Here is a 22,354-nt window from a genome sequence, read left to right on the forward strand (position 1 = left end):
ATATAATAAAAATACATAAAAGATCACAGATATGTATATGAAAAACTGAAAAGTTCCTTAAAAAGTTAACAAATCTGTCTAACCTCAATTAACAAGTAGTCTGGTTATACTGACAGTTTTCATACAAAAATAATTTTAACTGACAGTATAACTATTAGTTAAGGCTTAACCAGACTCCGTGTTAATGGGGGTAATAAATTATAAACTATTAGATAGCATTGCACTTTAACAAAATCGGTTTTTTACCTTTTTTCCCCTTGTTCAGGTCCATAGGTTAAAAATTCAAGGAATCAATCAACTACAAAAATGTACCTAAGATCTCAGTAAACAACTTTCTAGACATAGTTGGGGGTAGTACACTAAATGTTGATTGAAATCAGCATTGCACTATCACTCACTAAAATTGCAAAAAATTTAGTTTGCACTATTTTTTGTCAGCTTCAGTGATAATGCTTATTTCTTAACTAGCACTAAAAAAATAGTGATAGTGATAATTTTTTAACTATCACTAAACGAAGATTTAGTGCAAAAATCTGCACTACAATTAATTAGTGCAAAATTTTAACCTGCAATCAAAAAAAGGCTGCATTAAACATACTATCTCTAAATTTTCAAAAATGAGTAGTCATAAAATTGATGAATCCAAATTCGAAAAATAAAAATTTTAAATATTTATTGTTATTTATAATGAAATATTAGTCTTAAGTTTTAAATTAGTGTACAGGAATAAACTTAAACCATTTTGAACTTAAAAATTTAGTGCACAATTTGAAGTTGCAATCAAATTAGTGCACAATTTGAAGTTGCAATCAAATTAGTGCATACAAAAAAGTTGCAATAAACTGATGATTGCATTTTTTTAAATCAACTAATTTAATTTTGAGTGCAAAATTTTTTAACTCACTATCACTAATGCTTAGTGAGGCTGCTAATTTTCAACTCAGCACTAAATATGAACAAAATGATTGCACTAATTTTGCACTATCACTAAGTATTGGTGCAAACTGCAAAATTAGTGCACTACCCCCATCTATGTTTCTAGAACATATGAACTTCATGGGAATGATTCTTAACATCGTTTAGGTAGGTCAATATAACTTATTAAGAAAAAAACTAAAGGAATTAAGTGTTTTGAGCCATAAACTATTAAATTGATATAAACTAAAGCATACTTTTAAGCAGCTTAAAAAAATATATCTAAATTTATTTCGAATTTTTTAAAGTTTTTTGCGATTTTGATCTTGAAGATGAAGTTTTTATTTATTTTTTGTTACATGTTCACAATTTTTGTTCTTTATGACAAGGGCTACAACTTTGCCTGAGAGAGCAAATCAAAATTCCGAATTGTTTGCAAGATATGAGCCTGAGAAAATTATCACTTTTTAGCAAAAATAACACCGAGGCCCTAAACCTTTGGGGCCCATAAAAAAGTGCATGACTTTGGGAGTGCATGACTGGGCGATACAGGTCTTTTCCTTTGGTCTTTTATCACGTGGTGGTGTCAGTATATGGTTATATTTCCATGACTCAAAATATTACACACAGTGTAAGTTAAAATTTCAGGTCTATTCACAAATATATACAAAAACTTGATTACGAAAAGCATTATAATGTGTGGAATTGGATCTACTGTTGAACCTTTTGTATGGTTTTTCATGAGGCAGAATTCAGTTAATTTTTTCTCAGCAAAATTATTTACTGGAACATAATGGAACTATGTTAAAATATTTAGAAAGGGTTAAAAAAATACTTTTCCAAAGGACTTTTCTTGCAGCCTAATATAGTATGCTTATAAATGTTGTTGTTATCAAAAATATATCAAATAGTTGCAAGCGTAATTTTTATAGTTAAATATTAAATAAATACCAACAATATGACAACTAAACAAACAGAAAAAAGGTTTTTCGCCTGAACATGCTCTAAAAAACTTTTTAATTTGCCGCAAAAGAAAAGATGACAAAAACGCACACACACATACAATGATTAAATTAAAATTTAATTTCGTAAATCCCCAACACATACTAACGCATCATAACCGATGTTGTAACATATGTTTAATGTTTGCTATAAAACTAACCCATTTTCACCAACCACCCCACCACCCACTCAGTTCCTCAAACACGCAACCAACATTTAGACACACTTACACGCACTCCTATTTGACACACAACTACTTTTATGAATTTTCATTATATTCTAATATAAAACTAGTGGTTTTTGAGAAAGGGAAAAAAATGCTCATGCGATTATGAGAAGGAGCAGCAATCAAAGCAGTGGAAGAAAACAGAAAAAAGGGACATAATTTACACAATGGGATGGGATGGATGGGTCTGAATGAAAGAAGACAACTACAGAACTTGACGAAAATAACTGGAGTAGCAGAGCAGCATCAACACTCACATGATATCAAACAAAAAAAAAAAAAAATAAAAATTGTGACAACCACATATAAACATTTGATATGTACATATTCGCATGCATAAGTATCTGTATGTGTGGAAAATACCAGAGCCACATATATCTGCACATCAGTGTGTTTTTATTCATATTACATGAAACATTTATGTTCATGTTAATGTTTGTGTGTAAAAAAAGGTTCCATATTTAAAAAGTACTTTAATCTAAAGCCACATATTCTCATTGTACACACAAAAGGATAAACTTGGCACTAAATGAGAAAAATGTAAGGGAAAAAAAATAATGTAAAATGTGGAAAATCTTTTGAAGGGGAAGGGGCATAATACCCACAGCATAAAACTAAATTCAGAATATACATATGTATATAAAATAGCCAAAACAACAACAACAAATCTTTAACAAGAAATGAAATACAACAAACATTAAAGCTTCTTAAAAGCTTTAGTAATCCCAGAGTATTTCCTGATTGATCGAGATTAGCAGCACACACAAGCATATGACAAACGGACAGACATATACCAACATATCTCTAAACATTGTATAAAAAAAACAAATAAATTATGGATTGGCATAGAGATGCGGACATTTCTTTAAATGAGAATTTAGCTTTTTTTTGAAATTATTAAATTCATATCAAATTTAGTAATGGTAACCAGTTGATATTCATTTCAAACTGATGTTAATTTAGATAAATGGTTTGTTACACCATTGAAACTACAGGCATAAGTTATCTTAACCCTCATCCCATCCTCAAAAAATGTTGTTTACCCTCTTGTGTTGTTTTCCACACATACCGTATATACACATATTTTGCAGTAGTAACATATTTTTTGGAAGTTAAAATTATGATTTACTATCAATAACATTTTTATTATATTTATATTTTGTTATCAACAAATGTTTCAGAAATATTTCGGTTAAGTTGCACAGTGTCGCCATTTGGATTTTTCGTTGCAAAAATCGTAACTTTTGAACCAAATGAGATAATCAAAAAACTCATATAATAGATAATTGGTAAACCTATGAAATGAGTGCTTGAAAAAGGTTCCACGAATCCTAGGTGCCAACTTATGTGGAAAAATCAATTTTATGGGAAATAAATATTTTTTATATTTTTTTAAAATACTTTTATAATTTAAAATTATACCAGAAAGGACTTTTTTTTAAATTTTTTGTAAAATATTCTTGAAAAGATTTAAAACAAGTAAGAAAGTATGATCGATCAAGCCCAACCATATAATACCCTACACTAAGTAAATGAGCAAAATCATTTTTCTTTTAAAATTTCAATAATTTATTTTCGTGAATGAATTTCGGAAGAGTACTATGATGGGATTTATGACTAATTATGGACCGATCGACATTAAATTTGGTTCTGTTATTTATTTCTATATGAAAGTTACTTATATTGAATTTTATGTGTATACCAACATTTTTAAGAGATTGTGCTCGTTAAAGTGATTTTCGGAAATGATGCTATGACTAATTATGGACCGATCGCCTTGAAATTTGGTTGTGTTATTTATGTCTATATGAAAATAGTTTGTGTTGAATTTTATGTACATACCAACATTTTTAAGAGATTTATACTCGTTAAAGATATTTTCTGAAGTGGGCCTTATATGGGAGCTATGACCAATTATGGACCGATCACCATGAAATTAGGTCGTGTGATTCGTGTCTATATTATAGTTATTTATGTTGAATTTTATGTGTATAGTAACATTTTTAGGAGAGTTATGTACGTTAAAGTGTTTTTAGGAAGCGAGTCTTATATGGGAGCTATGACTAATTACGGACCGATAATAAAAAAAAAATTGGTGACATGAATTTCGTATATATAAAACTTATTGGGAGCAAAAATTGTAGATTTGTAGATACCTATATAAATTAAATCTTTATGACCGATTAAGTGCAATTTCGGGAGGATATTTGTATGGGGGCTAGGTGAAATAATAGACCGATTTCTGCCAGTTTCAATAGCTCCGTCCTTTGGCCGAAAAAATTATATGTACCAACTTTATCGAGGTATCTTCAAAATTGCGACCTGTACTCTGCGCACAAGGTTTACATGGACAGCCAGCCAGCCAGCAAGCCGACCAGACGGACGGACGGACGGACATCGTTTAATCGACTCAGAAAGTGATTCTGCACAAACGCATAATACCCTCCACACTATGGTGGTGTGGGGTATAAAAATGTCTATATACATATCTAATGGGTTTTCACGTTTGTATGTCATAAATTGCCCAAAAAATGCATGCAACACCTTTTTGGAACCATGTGTTTTTTAAAAATTTTACCTTGAGCAAAAAATGGGGCAAGAAGAGCAGCTGGATATGTTTGCATTAGGTAAATAAATAATCAAAGAACTTAGTTTGAATATAGAAATTTAAAGTTTTTTTTTATTTTCCATCGAAGTTTAAAAATATTGCAAAAAAGAATATTTGGTAAATATCGATTTAGAAACACAAAGCAAACAGTACAAGAATCAAAAATAATGACGATCTGTTACCTAGTTTTCGAGATACTGTATCTGAAAGCGGACAAAAATGGTCTGTTTTTTTGAACACTGAAAATCAGTCAAATTTGGAGGGCTATATCTTCTGATCAATAAATCTGATTGTAATAATAGTAGCATATTTGAAATAATTGGACAATTTCCTGTAAAATAGGTTTGCAACATTACTCGTTCTACACGCGCCACTGTGCATGGGTAAACAATATTTTTATAAAAAAAATATTTTTGAATCAATTAATACATTTGCTGTGCTAAGTTAATGTGACAGAGAATATCAAGAAATATCCTGAATTTTAAAGAATTTTTAAAAAAAATTTAATTTTGTGTGGTTTCCCACACAAGGTTTAGATGCATGTTAACTTCTTTAGAATACAAATAAAATATTCTAAAAATAATTTTTTTAAATAAATATTTACACAACTTTTACATGAATTTGCATTTCGATATAATGTGTACATTTTATTTCCAATGAATTGGAATTTTATCAGGCTTATAAATATTTCAGCATAAGTAATCTAACTCTTTTCCCTACCCATTAATATCACATAGTATATGTATGTATATGTTAGGTTTAGCGGTTTTTAACATATTCTTGTTTTACAGAAAAAAAATAATACTTAATGTATACAAGTATGTAGATTTTTTTCATATCTCCAACCAAAAACCACGTTAATATCTCTATACTATATTTTTTCCAGCTTAAACAAACAATTTGTTGTAAACGTTGTGAAACAAAATTCTTTACGTTTTCTTTTTTTGCCATACAGAGATTTAGAAATTTTTTTTCTCCAGCCATTCTCGACAAAAGTGGCATAAGGTGTCATATAAATACATATATGTACTTAAATTCGTATACTTATTGCAAGCGTTTTTCCACATTTTGTATAAAAACTGATTTCCATGTGTGTAGTTGTGTAGTTGTTTGAATTTTTTTGGTTTGTATGCTGATGATTGTATTTTAGTGTAGCGGATATTAAAATGAAGCATTGTCGGAAACGGATGTATAAACAAAAATTGCTGAATTGAATGTTACTTACAGCAAAATAGTGTGTTGCTTTTTTCGAAACCAAAGAAAACATCCTGTTTCAATATTCTCTAATATGCATAAAGTGTTTTGTTTGTTTGTAGCATAAAAAAAAACATGTGTATGGGTTTCTATAGAATTTTTTTTAAAAAAAACTTATAATAGCAAAAATAGCCATTAGTAATGAAAGCTGAAGAAGTATTGTAAATTTACATAATCTTATTAAGTTAGATGTATTTAATAAAGCTTATTAAATAGTTCTCCTAATATATTAACTACATTTTGAAGGGTGTCCAACCGTCTCGGTTTCAAAACAACAATTTTAGTATAAACTAGATTTACGCCACCTTAGGAAATAAGAATCGATTAAGTAACCGACTTTAATACATTGATCGAACATATTTGTATAAGTTGCACTAATAAATATTATAATGTTAAATTGTTAATTTTTAACAATAACAAAAATAATAGACATGTTTAAATGCTTAAAAAATAAATAAAAATAAACCATATTTAATTAGGTATTAATGGCATTTAAATAACTTTTTAATTTAAGCAAATAATAAGCAAACTTTTAAATCTCAATTTAAATACTCCTAACATATTCACACAAATTGTTTGCGTGTCTTTTTTATATTTTCTAAACCCCCCCCCCCAAAAAAAAATATGCAACATTTTATTTCCCAACAAAAACAATAAAATTAAACTTTTCTCTTGCCAACAACAATAAGTAGAACATATTTAAATAATGTTATCTTTAAAAAAATCATAAACAATATATGCAGAGCCCTTCAAGATTTTTATTTTGAAAATAAAAAATATAAACAAATTTTCAACTGCTTAAAACACAGATTCATATCCATACAAGTGGTTGCGTGTCTTAATATAAACACATACACAAATATTTTTTCTACAGGTAGAAATTTGAGGAGTTTGAGTTTTTGAAAACAAAATGGTAGAAAAGAAAACAAAAGAAAAATATGCAGCATCATAAGGACTTATTTAAATTTTATAAACTTCAAATATTAAAAAAATAAGACGAATATTAAAATAAAAACGCCGTGATGGAAATGAAAGCGTTCAAATAATAAACAAAAACATGAACAACATGTAAGCCATAATAATAAGTACAAAACTCTAGACTGGAAGACTTAAACGTCACAAGTTAGTAACAAAAATATAAATACATGGTTACTTATTTCTGTTATATCATTCGAATAAAAATTGTACAGCTTTTCACTGATACTATTTTCAATTGAAACCAAAGACCGTAAATAACGGTTATCCAGAAAATTTTAAATCAAAAAATCAAAGGAGACATATACTGTTATATACTAATAGATTCGTGTTGACGTGCTCTTTCAGAATCTATGGTGATATTAAAAAAATGATTCCAACTCCACAGTTAACAGTTATTTTTTCAATGTAAAATTAAAAGTTCGCGTGAAAGAGTTTTAAATATCCGTCATAAAAAACTCATTTGAGGACTTTTATTTTTTCCGTCATAAAAAAAAGTCATTTGAGGAGTTTTATTTTTCCCGTAAAAAAATAAAACTCTTTAGGTTTATTTTCTACTTTTTTTCAGTATTTTTCTTTATTGAGTCTATCTGATATAATGAGTGTAGTAATTTATTTGTTTAAGAAAGAAAAACAACATCAATTTAGTAATAGGAATCAAACAATAGCAAATTAAAATCCCAATTGTTTTTATTTTAATGACAATTTTTTCAGTTGCAATGCAAGGTGTTTTAGAAATTGCAATGATCTGATCATCGACAAGCGTTAGGTGTCAATTTACATAACAGGAGTTTTATTTTCTGACGGGAAAAATAAAACTCATCAAATGACTTTTATTTTATGGCGGAAAATATAAAAGTCCTCAAATGAGTTTTTTTAACGGAAAAAATAAAAGTCCTCAAATGAGTTTTTTTATGACGGGCATTTAACTCTTTTTTTTTTAAGTTTCATGCGAACTTTTATTTTTACGTTGAAAAATAACTGTTTTAGATGGATTTTTATTTTTAAAGTCACAAAATAACTGTTATAAAATGACTTTTTTGATAACACTTTTAACCGTTACGGTCCCTGATTGAAACCGAGCTTTAATGGATAAAAGCTAATTTTTTCGTTCTGTTTTTTTTAGTATTTTCTTAAAGAAATTTTAAATTTATTCGATTAAAATTAAATTCGTATAAAAGACTACCCCAAAATGAACGAAAATACTACAGCTTTATCATGCAAAATATAAAGTGACAGTTAGAAAAATATGTAAACGGTTGAGAATATGTATATAGGGTGACCCAAAATTCGTACAATTTGTGCATCGTTAATTCAGATTTTAACTGCCTTCTTCAATACACGGTTGTTCGTGGTATAGTTGCCATAGACCAGAATCAGCCGTAAAGAGAGAAGTTTCATTTGATAATGTCTTGGGTTTAAAATACAAATGGTGGCTTCGCACTGATAGAAACCCAGCCCGAAAATAGTATTTCACTTTGTAGAACTTCTAAAACAGCTGTTTACACATGCTGTAAGATCCGGTACAGCCCTATGCTCCTTATATGAACAACAGGGGGGTTACTCTCTATTGCGATGCGAAAGAAAAACTGAACAATTGGTACCCTTTACTCCGTTTTCGCATCGCATTCAAATGTGTTTAAAATGTTTTTATTTACAAGTTTTAACATTTTATTTCGCTATTGTTTATTTTGTGGTACCAGTGTTGCTTATTTTTCAACCTATTTTGAGAAAGCGTTTGCGTAGACGATACAGAGTACTAAATTGTATTCTTATCGCATTTACCTTTCGCATCGCAATACAGAGTAACCCCCCAGGAATTAATATATATGGAACATTTCATGTCAAGTGAACCAACTTTTGAAATCCTTGTCTTCCTATCGGGATGAAATTTGTACCAAGATTAGTTCTATTGGACACACAGAGAAAACAGATTCGTGATTGCAACCGAATTTGTTGCCAATCGAATGAATGACCTTTCGGTCACTAAGTTAGAAGGGGTGGTAACAAAAGGTTGGTTTCTTTAACCGAAATTCTTCTTTGTCAAAGTCAGTTGATAGAACCGACAAATTCGATGTGTGCAATCGAATCATTCGATTGGCAAAACTCTCAGAAATTGTCCAAGCAGGAGTTTTTTCTTATCCATGTAACTTATTACCTATTGTTCTTAGCAAAATATTTCCCAAAAAGTGTAGATATATCTTTCTTCAATCTTTCGAAAAAAAATATTTAAAAAAAAATAACAAATTTTTAATATTTTTTTTCCAAAATCAAAAACTTTTTTTTAAAATGAGCCCTTTTTTTCTTAAAATAAAGCTTAGATATTTACCTTGAAGACTTATTTGGTTGCTTAGTGGGATGCGAGTGGGATATCTATCAAAATAAATATTTTGTAACTCAAAACATACAATTTTTGATTTTTTTTTTTAAAATCAAAAACTTTATTGACTTTTTTTTCAAAATGGACCCTTTTTTAATTTTTTTTAGCTCAAGCTAAAGCTGAGATATTTTCCTTGAAGACCCTCTTGGTCGCTTAGTGGATATTTATAAATATTTTGTAACTCAACACTTTTATTAACTTTTTTTCGAAATCCGAATTTTTTTTTTTAATTTTTTTTGCTAAAAAGAAAGCTGAGTTGTTTTCCTTTAAGTCCTATTTGTTTGCTTAGTGGGATGCGAGTGTAATAAATATCAAAATAAATGTTTGTTTAAAGCCGGAGTGTTACTGAATAAAATGTGTGTTCATTTTAAAATATTAGCTGAGAGAATTTTTAACACTAGTGTATGTGTTAAAGCCGATTAATCTTCGGTGATGGGGCCATGTTTTGCTATGAATAACATAGACCAATAACTGGAATAAAAATATATTAAGAAATCCAATGATGTCCAATTCTGATAACCGAAACGACCTGACAGTAATTATTACTTATAATTACTTCACAAGCTCTTTGACCATACAAATAAAAAAAAAGTATTTTAAATCACACAACCTGGGTTGGAAATATTCATTATCGAAATTAGTTGGCACCAGCAAATGTTTTCTGTCTGGCATGTGACATCGTCTTGTTGAAAATACACCCGTCTACATCATATCATCCCGTTTAGGCAGACAGAACTCTATTATTATGTCGCGATATCGATCACCACTTGATCAGCCTCATGTTCGAAAAAATATCGTACTATGATCGGCAACAAACAGTGAAACGTTATGCATGAATTGTTATTCGACAATCACACAAACACTGCAATTATGAACATGGACAAAACCATCAGATAAAAAGTGCTATATCGCTTAGGATAATTTGAAGAACAACTTTCATTATTTTTGAAATATTGTTTAACAGTTAAAATGAGTTATTTTCTCGTATATTACTACAATTTTTATAACTCTAAACTGTCAGCTGTCAAACTGTGGGTTTGATTCCTGCGAGAGGCTCTGGGTGTATCAGCAGACATACAGAATGCTTCGCAGTTCGTGTTTTTTTTAAAAAAAGTCATTAGTTCAGATTATATAAAGGCTCTCTATACTCTATACTCAGTGTTAATGTCGGCTCTACTGAATCTTATATACTCACTACCAACACTTTTACTGAGTTTTCTGCATTTTGTATAACAACATTTACATCTCCATATGTCCTTTCCTCTAAGCCCTATAGGGGCTTCAGTTCTGTTCATATGGACAGAACTGAATTATCTTTAGAATTTTATAAGGACACAGCAATGAATACAAAAAATGCATTCGATCACTTATTTTATTTCCTAATTTCTTTTCAATTATTTGCTAATATTTTAATCAATACCAATATTTACAAAGATTGGAAAAAATCGGAAATTTTGAACAGTTTTTGAAGTCTGCCTAAATATGTGATACTGAGTATACTCTTAGGAGATTGTTATTCTTCTTTATATGCAAAAATATATTATACACAAAAGTACTTGTATGTGTATGTTTATTTCTAATGTTTTGGTATGGATGTGTGAGTCTGTGTAAAAGAGAGCAGCAACATAATAACGCAGGTGTCTCGTCATTATTATTAAACATAATGACATTGATAAAGATGATGGTAAACTTTGCTTGTTTAGGAATTCATTTAAATATTAACAAAATAATAATACATACACAGTAAATATACTAACAGACAAATACACTCACATTTGCACACTTGGGCAAATACTTAAGTATACATAAATATGTAGTTACCCAGCAATCCCAGAGTGACATATTACATTAATATGTAACTAGCTATGTGACTAGTTAATCAGGGGTACAATTGACCCTTTCGGATTACAATGGGACTGTCTGATAGCTGGTCCAAAGTAGTCAATTCATTTGATTCACATACCGGTTACATATACTTAGTCACATACCATACTAGCTATCAAACTTTTTACTTGATCAGCTATATAGCCAGTTATTTTAACCATTTAAGCCACGGTTTTATGTGCATAAGTTTAAAATCAAAATAATTGCATTTTTACTTTAATCAAGGTCAGTTTATTATAAAACATAAGACAAAATAAATCAAAAGATAAAAAACACCCCATTCAAAGGTTTTTATGTGGAATAAGGTGGTTAGTTTACTAACCACCCTACACCCTACACTAAGTAAATGAACAAAAACATTTTTCTTTTAAAAGTTGAATAATTTATATTAGTGAGTGATTCTCTAAATGAGCCTTATATGGCAGCAATGACCAATTATGGACCGATCACCATGAAATTAGGTCATGTGATTTATGTCTATATGAAAGTTATTTGTGTTGAATTTTATGTGTATACCAATATTTTTAGGACATTTATGCATGTTAAAGAGATTTTCGGAAGATGTATATGGGAGCTATGACTAATTTTGGACCGATCATAGTAAAAATTGGTGACCTGAATTTTGTATACATAAAACTTATTTGAAGCAAAACTTGTAAATAATGCACCGATTTCAGCTAGTTTCAACAGGCTTAGTCCTTGGGCCGAAACAATCTTATATACGAAATTTTATCGAAATATCTAAAAAATTGCGACCTGTACTGCCAGCCAGACGGACGGACATTAAAAAGTGATTCTGAGTCGGTGGGTGTTAAACTAATATTTTTGGGTGTTAGAAACATCTGCACAAACGCATAATACCCTTCCCTCTATGGTGGTGTAGGGTATAAAAATAATTTGTATGAGTATTATATCAACACGATTTGTATAAAACCTGTTTGTACGAATTACTCACAAAAAAGTCTAGTACGAAATAAACATTTAAAGCGTCCACATTATAGATTACTTAGAGACACTTAAGTGACAATTGTCTTTAAGCTAGATTATCTGGTATGTACAAAGCAAATAATTAATTTCACTCTGCACTACAAAGAGCACATACATGTCAAATGACCCAAAATATATAAATCGGTGATATTAATGACAATTTTTGTCTATAGGGGATACATTTCCCAGCATTCCTAGGAGACAGTCTCGTTCTAGTGATTTTAACCACCATTTAAGGTGGGAACTAGTTCAAGAGCTACATACGTTTCTAGTTATTTTAACACGTTCATGTCCAAAGCTGGGGATCAATTGACGCTTTTTGATTACAATAAGACTGTATTATAGCTGGTCCAAAGTAGTCGACTACTTGAATTCACACACTTACTATTAAAGTGCTGTACAAAATAAGCATTTAAAATGACTTCGCTATAGGTTACTAAGAGCATAAGCGTAGCTAGACTATTACTCTGGGGTGGGCAATTGTCCTTCCAAATAGTAAAAATAAACAATTTTTTTTATAAAAAAAAAATAATTTTTTATTAAGCAAAACTAATATATCACAAAAATTCAGTTTGCTAACATAACTACTTCATTTTTAATATTTAAAACTGCTAATTTATTTTATAAAATATTTTTATATATTTAACTTCCAATAATCAACTGAAGGAATAGAATCCGGCAAATCCAGATTTTAGCTTTTACCTTATGTTGATTCTATATAAAAATCTTCAAGAACACTTTTAATTACAGCGTAATTTTTAATTACTGACTTACAATTTTCATATCTACAACTGCATCTAGTTATGCAAAGGCTGTTTATTTTATACTGTTTAATTTGAAGTGCTTGGCTTAGGCTTTTTAAATCATTATTATTTTCTGGTTTCAAAAAGTGAATGCATAAAGCCTCTATGCTAATAATGTTTGCGCTGATGATATGTGTGAACACAAATCCACAATAACTAAGTTTAGCCTGTCGGATAAACAATGAACCAAAATGGCTTGCGGATTTGACTCCTTTATTTTAGCTTGTAAAAACCAAACATTACAAGTGCTCCGTTGTTCGATTGGCATTGGGATATTTTTTAACTTTTTGGGTTCCAAAAACTCCATGATTAATGTTCTAGGGCACATGAATCTCATAACGGAACAATCTACAAATCCAAAAAAAATCTTTCTGCGACTTTCCAAATTTTTATCTGGGGTGGGCAGATGCGAGTCTGGGGTGGTTTTGCCCACCCCAGCACCCCCCTATCTACGTCAATGACTAAGAGACACTTAAGTGAGTGACTATCGACTTCACGCTATGTTACGTGGGATATCAGCACACTTAAGCAGAAATAAAAATAAACTGTATGAGAATTATATCAAAACAACTTGTATAAAATCAGTTTGTACGAATTACTATCAAAACGTTCACTCTAAATAACTTAGAGACACATAAGTTACATTTGTCTTCATACTAGATTATCTGGGATGTACAAAGTAACCAATTGCCTTATCTCTGCACTACAAAGAGCACATACGTGACAAATAACCCAAAATATATAAATTGGAATCAAACAAGTGATCAGACATTAGTGATAATTACTGTCTATAAGGCGTACATTGACGACTTGCTTAACTGTTGGGTATTCATGTTGCAAATATTGTCTGCTGTTAAATATGAGTATGTATTTATTATCCGTAAGATATACAAAGAGAGAGAGAGAGTGTGCAAATTTTTGGTAAACAAAATATACATATATTATTTAATTTTATTTTATTATACTCATAAGTTTAATACCACAAATGCATAAACTTGATTAATTGGTTTAAACATATAACAAATCATAAATACGCACATTCACATAAATATACATACATATTTACGCCTGTATTTATAATAAAAGTCATCTTGACTTGCATTTATATATTTTCACTAGAAAACGAGAAAGAAAATATGAAATAAAAGTAAGATTTAAACTATGGATACTATAGAAACTATAGGTGTTATTTAGAGATATGAGAAAAAGGTTTCGCTTTTATTTAGCTTTGGTTAACCTTTGTTTTTCAATATTTGAACAAAACATATAAATAATATATAAAAGTCAACTAGTTTTGTTTAGCAAATAGGTTGACTAATAGTAAATAGCAAATATAAATATTTATGTTAATAACATTATCCCTTAAGCAGTTGAAGAAGTAAGAGGATTTTAACAATTGATTGTTAAAATCCCTTTAAAAGCCGCATAATTGTTCAAACAAAATATATGATATTTTAATGATATTTTTTTTACGTCTTTATCGCTTGACTTTTGTGTATTGCTTTTACAAACATATTGTACTTTTTGTATTAGACTTAAGCAGTGTATCCACTACCAAGGTTTCTGGCGGAAGTTGTTTCCAGAAGTGTGTTCCAGAAGTTTTTGTCGTGTAAACACGTATTAGAAGTCGACTTCCAGATAACACGACTTGCATAAGTTACTTGCAGCAATTATATGAAAACAATTCTTTATTTTTTGCTGGAAGTAACTTGAACGACTTACAGTGAACTGTAAATGTTTTGAAGACTTGCAGAAGATGTCGGGTATAGGTCGGCTAAACGGTGTGTGATATTCTCTTCTGTATTAAGTTTTGTTTTGTGTATTTTTTGGAAGAGTAACTAATAGTTGGTCTGTTGGAGGTATAGATAATCTCATTTTAGTATCATGCTTTTGAATACTTGTTTGAATTAATCATTATCATTATACATTCTCTTGAAAATTTTCAGCTGCATGGAATCTTCGGTCCTCAATTCTTCTAGCACCCGATTTATCAACCAAAAACTTTTGCAGCTGCACGATGGCAGTTGCCAATCTCATATTGCTACGAGACATTTATATGCTATCATTCGTAAAAAATGCAAACTCTATTACAAGCTGTACTCACATTGTGTGGAAACACGTCTGCAATTTCTTGCAGCAAGTTCATCGTAATAACTTCTACAAACTACTTCTGGAAGCAGACTTCCGCAAGTTTCGGTTTGAGTGGAAACACTTAGCAAATACTTGCAGAAGTTCTTCTGCAAGTGACTTGCTAGTGGACACATGGTTTTAAAGCATTTTCTTTTTCAAAATTTTACAACTTTATTAAAATATAAAATATCAGTTTTATTTTAGTAACATTAATCTTAAAGATAACTTAATTTCACTACCACATTATACTAGCAAGGTTAAGGTTTCAACAAAATTCCTAAAATATTTATAGCGAAAAAAGGAAAAAAAAAATATATCTAAAATTGTCTTGTTTCTTTTGGCATTTTTGTTGCTTTATTATGTTGAAATAAAAATTCTTAAAAGTTTTTTTTTTATATTTTCTTAAGAAAAATTTAACTTAATTTCCTGTCTGCTAAACCGGACGACCCAAATAAAAAATTATGGTGAGAGAAAACAAAAGAATAAAATAAGAAGGAGAAGGAAAAAGAAAACTAGATAAAGACAACTCACATAAACACAAAATTAGACTGACTTTCAGTTTTTCTATTTGGTTTACTATGATAATGCTGTGAGCAGGTGGATAAAATTGTATCTCTGGCTCAAAATCATTAGATGTTTTGAATTTAAAATTCTAAAGAAGTTGTATTGCTACAGAAAAGTCTGGCCGGCCTTATGGTCATATACTCACATACGTATACTTTTTATTTACCTAGAAAAACACGCAAAAGGTAAATAATGTGTATTCATGCCTCACGTATGTTTATTTGTATGAAAGTGACCGGTGTAGTAGCAATGGCAAATAGTATCTAAACATTTCATTAGAATCATTTAAGGGCGAGAGTATTTAGACACATACACATATTGTTATTATCTTGGCAAAATATGTACTTACCATTGGATATACAAAAAATCCAAAACGAAAAAAATACCAGAATTTTACAAAACATTTTATCTTTTAGAGATGTTTAGAGAATTTATAAGATGTATGTCAGTCGGTCGTCGGTTGTATGCGTTCATTACTTTGCTTTGTTTTCAGCTTGAGAGTATAGAACGAGGGTGTTTCTTTTATACTTCATGAATACTTACAATGCTGTCCATGTATAACATGATGTGTTGTTATTTATACATTTCTTGTCTTTTGTATTTCTTCATTAGTTTGCAAAGGTTGAGGTTGTTTTCATCCTGAGTACATGAAAATTATGTAATTTAGTAACTCAGCCTAGGGGCCTCGCATGCCAGTGCATATTAAAAATAACAGTAATAACTTTTAAATTAAACATACAACAACATTAGACCAAACATAACCAGCATCTTTCAGTGTCTAAAAACACATTTTAACTTCTTAAGTCATTTCAAATACTAATTCATACAGAGAAGTACTGCTATACGCACATAAATATAATGTACTCAAGCCAACAGTTTATGTCTATGCTCTCTATCAAATTGTTTAGAAGAATGTTGAAAATATTTTCAACTTTATACAAAATCTCACTAATAAACTCTCAAGGTTTGTTTCAGTTTCTGTAAATGTTAGAAAATATTTATATGAATACCATATAGACTCTTCTCAAATACACAATTATGTAGCTAGGAATTATTTGAAATCTGGAAATATTTATGGTTTCAAATAAAAATGCTACAATAAAATGTTCAGCAACACTAGAAATATAATAACAATGTTAAGCAGTATATAAATTAAAAAGAAAAGTTCACCAAACATTTTTAAGAAATTAAAGCCTAAAAGTATGCTTTACTTCTATACTTATAGAGCTGATATTGTTAGCTTGAAACTTCATCAGAAATTTGCATAATTTTATTATTTAATCAGCATATTTAATCAGGATTTTAATGAAGTCAAATTTATTAGAAAACTATAAATATCTTTTGGAAGTCTTAAGTTTAAACTGCATGAGATTTAATGAGTCTCATTTAAAACATATTAGTGTTTTGACAAATTACATTTTTGTTCCTTGCATTAATTTGTATTTTATGTTATGATGACAATTATTATAGAGATAAATAAATAACATTAATAGTGTTAGTTTATCATTTTTAAATCTAAAACTAACAACAAATGACAGCCTATTGAAATTTAAATTTTTGTATTAGAAAATACAAATTATAAAATTTAGATAAATAATACTGTGTGAGTTTAAATGTCATATGTATTTCAGTATATACATATGTATGTAGCTTCTAATGTGCCATGCAGCCTTTGAAACTAAGTACAAATTGAAAAATATGTTAGGAACAAAAAGCGATAATAGTAACCAATCTAATTGCAAAGTTATACACTAGCAACTGAAACTACGTTTCGACTGAAAATTTTAAAATTTATTCTTCACTAAAAGCATTTCTCACGCCGATACTTCTGATGTAGAAAATCATATTTCCCTTTCCTATGAAATGTTTCGACGGAAAGCCGGCTAATAAAACTTTAATTTCCCATCCATGTTTAGAGATCAACAAAATTGTGTCTTCGCTTACATGTGTCTTAGCTAAATATGCATATGCTATCCATAGAGAAACAACAAGAGCGGAAACTAGAAAAAAAACTCAAACAAATATTTTACTCAAAATAATCACGCATACGAATGTTGTTTTTGTTTTCACATAGTTTTTTTTTACTAATACATTCTCAGCACTTTGACAACTGAGTATATTTCTATGTATATTTCTCTATGGTGTTATCACAAAAGTTACAGTCACATATGCCAAATATTTGACGATAAAGGCGTAACCACTAAGTAACATATTTTTGAATTCTTTTACTTATTTTACTCAGTACAATTCAAAACAAATATTTAGTTTTCTTTATTTGATGCTGTTTGATCTTACAACGTCAAACTAATTTTGTGTTAAAGAAATTGGTTACGATTTTATTGTTAGTAAATATGTATTTACCATGTGTGAATCTACCATAACGCAGCCAGTAGTAGTGAGAGAACTATTATCCGAACTGACCAATTCAAGCATAATAGATCACTTGGGATTGTCCATTACAATACAGAATTTCTTTCCTTAAAATCGTAACTGCTTTAACGAATTTTAACTGAGAAGTCATTTCTGTACCATGTTATTACCATAAATGGAAACCATACATATATTTAGCCAATGTAAATATGACAATTGTTACCCTTAAAAAAGCAGGGTATGTACCATTTACATATTTATATATTTGTAGTTTTAAAAATACAACAAAGATTATTCATAAAATAAATTGCTTAGTATTATCACATAATTAAATTTAAATTCCTTTAAAACTAAACTATTCCCATATAAATTTCCATTAAAATAAACAAACACTGACATATGCAACACAAATATATATTAGGATGGCGCCTTTATGTATGCAGCACAAAATTCGAGGTTTTCACGTAAATAAAAATATTGCATAAATAAAAATATTGCATATTTTTTGACGAAAAAGTGAGAGTGCTATATTATAATATAATGTTTCCTTTATATCCTTCACTTTAGTATACAAAATATTTTTTTTGGGGTGAAAATTAATTTTTTAATTTAAAAAAATCTAAAAAATTAATCGACTGAATATCTTTCAATTGTTATAAATATTAACTATAAACATGTATAATAAAATACTTGCAAATATCGAAATAGTCTTGGATTTGTGATCATATCTCCGACATTTATGGATCGTTTTTTCCGATTTGCATTATCAATATTCTTATAAATATATCTGATATATTGATATCAATTGCAGGTTCTTCAAATCTATGATGGCTTGGGAAAACCTTTAAAACAGGCAGACTTTGCTAGTATAAACCTCCCTGAAGACGAAGTAAGATGGAATTCTGCCGAGTTATAATCGTGTTTCTAATCTAAATGGAGCCATCGATTTTTCGAATTCGATGGCAGTTTTTAAACTGTTTTCTTTGAAGAGGAATACATATATTTATTTACACATTTTTAAAGAATATTGTGTTTGCATCAAAATATGTCATACTTTATTAAAATCGGTTAAGAATTGTAAAAGTTATTAACGTTTTTCTAAAGCTTATTGTTTTGCAAAAAAAGTTCAAGTTAAATTTCATAGCATATTTTTAGGCGTTAATATTACTATAGTATGGAAAGTCAAAATAAGCTGATATAAAAAGTTAAATAAATTCTACAATTTTCACCCAATAAGAAATGTTGCAATGTTTTTGAATTCACAACAAAATTGTCTTTAAAAACTATTTTTTACTATAATTTACTTGTTTTGATATGAAAATAATTAAAGTAATCAAGTCAAATTCGAAAAGACTGGAAAAAATTCAATTATTTTGAAAAAATATACCCTTGGAAATCTATTTTTGGTATTTTCTTATTAACATATTGATTTATTTTATTTACTGAATTTTGACTTTGTTATCCGAAAGGAATGATTATATTTATTTACAGATTTTAAAATAATATTGTGTTCAGTTTAAAGAACAGTCAGTCATTATTAAAATCGGTAAAAACATTTTTTATATGCGTACTTTAACCTTTTCAGTTTTCAGAGAACAGAGGATCTGTAATGGACAGCTTAGTTTCTTATATTTTACAAAAAAAAACAAAAGTTTTGAAAAGTTACATTTTGAAATCTATACCACCCTAAATTTGTTGAATGTTCCACCTTTGGTTTATGCATAAAATGTGTAGTGTTCTATTTAAATCTAAATTTATAAATACATTAAAAATGGTGGCTGGTTGTGCAACAAAATAAATTAAATTAATACATATGTATATGTATGTCTAAATATATAGCCATCAATGTATTGAATAAAATGTACTCGTAGTTTGAATTTAAATAAATTTGTTTGGTCACACAAATTTGTATGTTGTTAGGCGTGTGTGCATAACAATATTATTATCATTATTAAAAACAGTGGTCAGCAAACACTTACAACTTTAATTTGTTATATTATAACATAGATGGTGGTATTGTTACTTACAATACAAGCCAGGAATATGAGATCAACGTTTGTAGAATGGAAGAGAGCTCAGAATCGAAATTAATCTGACTAGGGGTCATAACACTAAAAACAAATTTGCGGAAGCAGAAAAGAATATGTAGTGCTCTCACTCTCCATTACAGAAGACATGATTTTTGTAAGATGAGTTCTAATTTGGAAGCAGGTTTGCAAGTGCATTTAAGAACCTCCTTTTTCGAAGTGATCTTAAGTGCATTTAAGAATCTCCTTTTTCGAAGGTCCATGAAAAACTGCTTTTGATCTTAAGTGCTTCATAAATAATTTAATTTTTTCACTGGGAAACATATTGATTATAAACTAGTTATGGACAGTGTTTTAATTTACGGAAGTCATTTATTATTTCTTGTAATATATTTCAAATATATAAAAACAATATACTTATGTACATACCAACTAGGATTATTTTTATTTAAGTACACACTTTTGCGACTTAAATTAATTGGAATTAAGTGTCCATAATTAAATTATACTCTCCATACATTCATTCATACAAACAAATATACCTACATACAAAATTTATAAATTGTATTCTTTATCCTTTTAATTTATGTACATGTTTATAATATTTAATCCAATTTAATTAAATGGCAGAGGTCAACATTAGTAATAGTAGAGCCAACAAATACAGGCAGCAGCAGTATAAGTACTAGACCCAAAAAGAGTAAGAGAGAGGAAAATAACAAAGCGAGCAGAAAAAAATAAAAAATTCTGTAGAAGCAACACAATTTTAATTAGTTGCACAATTTATAATTAATATATATGCATTAATTATGCCTATATGTATGCTATAAAAAAATATAAACACACACTCACTACAAATCAACAAACTAGAGAGTATGAAGGAGTGAAGTAGAGAGTAGTAAATACTGGCATTGGCTTTGGTGTTCTTTTTTTGTTTTTTTTTTTTTATTATTTTTATGGAACAAAAAGTTGAAAAAAGGCCTCAAGTTATGGCATTTGTATTTTTATTAAGTAGTAAATATAAAAAAAAAATTTTATATAAAAATATGATTTAATATACATATAAATAAAGAGTGAGAGAAATGCACCTACCTTTGTTCTGCCTCTACTGAAGCCTCCATCATCGTGTGGTCGTGGTCGCTGACCCGGCTGTAAAATAAATAAAAAACAGAACAGAAAAACAACGGATTGACAAATGTTAGTTTAATAAACATTAATTTGTTATTTCAGCATTTAATATACTATACATACAATAAAAATTGAATAAGTTTATACATACATATATGTATATTAATAATAGTATATATAAATTTTGTTAATTTATTTTATGATATAAGAGAAAAAAAGTTATTTATATTTTGATTACAAGTGATTAATAAACTATATTTGTTGTTTTTTTTACAAGATTATTAATTATAGAACAAAATAAAATGATAAATTTATACAAAAATTGTTTAATGCAGGTTATTTGTAAAAAAGTTTAGTTAGGAATCTAAATAAATTGTAGTGATTTGATAAAACTTTAATACCATTTAGCATTTATGATAATGTATTTATGGTAGTATTTAATTTATTAACAAGCTTGTTTGTTAAACAAAAATATTTATATAATAATTTGTTGTTAGTTTGTGTACTCAAATGTAACGAAGTGTTTATATGAGAGTTTTTGTTGTATAAATTGAATTTTTTAAAATTATAATGACGATTCTTGTATAATATTGCTATACATTTATATTAACAGCGTTGATTTTAGAGATTTAAGGTATTGAAATTCTATAAATGTAACACAAAAGTAATTTGATCAAACATTGATAAATTAAAAATAAAGTTTCTATACAATAATGTACAAGTAAAACTTTAACATTATGTCTAAAGATTTCCTTTATATTGAATAATAACGTATATATGTATATTACTACGAAAATAGTAGCATACGAATTGTATATAAACTTTAGAAATTAGTGGAGATTTTCTTAAAATGTTTCATGTATTTTCCTTTACTTTTGCGTTTTTTCGAATATATTTATTTACAAATTTTTAAAGAATATTGTGTTTGCATCAAAATAAGTCATACTTTATTAAAATCGGTTAAGAATTGTAAAAGTTATTAACGTTTTTCTAAAGCTTATTGTATATTTTGCAAAAATAGTTCAAGTTAAATTTCATAGCATATTTTTAGGTGTTAATATTACTATAGTATGGAAAGTCAAAATAAGCTGATATAATAAG

At 28.6% G+C, this 22,354-nt stretch overlaps 1 protein-coding gene across 4 annotated transcripts in view; it reads right to left on the reverse strand.

Annotated features, from left to right (window-relative positions):
- The window catches only part of mmd (mind-meld), a 453,937-nt gene that overhangs the window by 195,563 nt on the left and 236,020 nt on the right, over positions 1-22,354 (reverse strand). For all 4 annotated transcript variants that reach the window (XM_065508492.1, XM_065508493.1, XM_065508490.1 and 1 more), the window contains exon 4: positions 21,218-21,274. In XM_065508492.1, the coding sequence (XP_065364564.1) occupies positions 21,218-21,274 (57 nt within the window). The remainder of the gene's footprint in view (positions 1-21,217; positions 21,275-22,354) is intronic.

This window comes from Calliphora vicina, chromosome 4, assembly GCF_958450345.1.
Source record: "Calliphora vicina chromosome 4, idCalVici1.1, whole genome shotgun sequence".
Lineage (NCBI taxonomy): Eukaryota > Metazoa > Arthropoda > Insecta > Diptera > Calliphoridae > Calliphora > Calliphora vicina.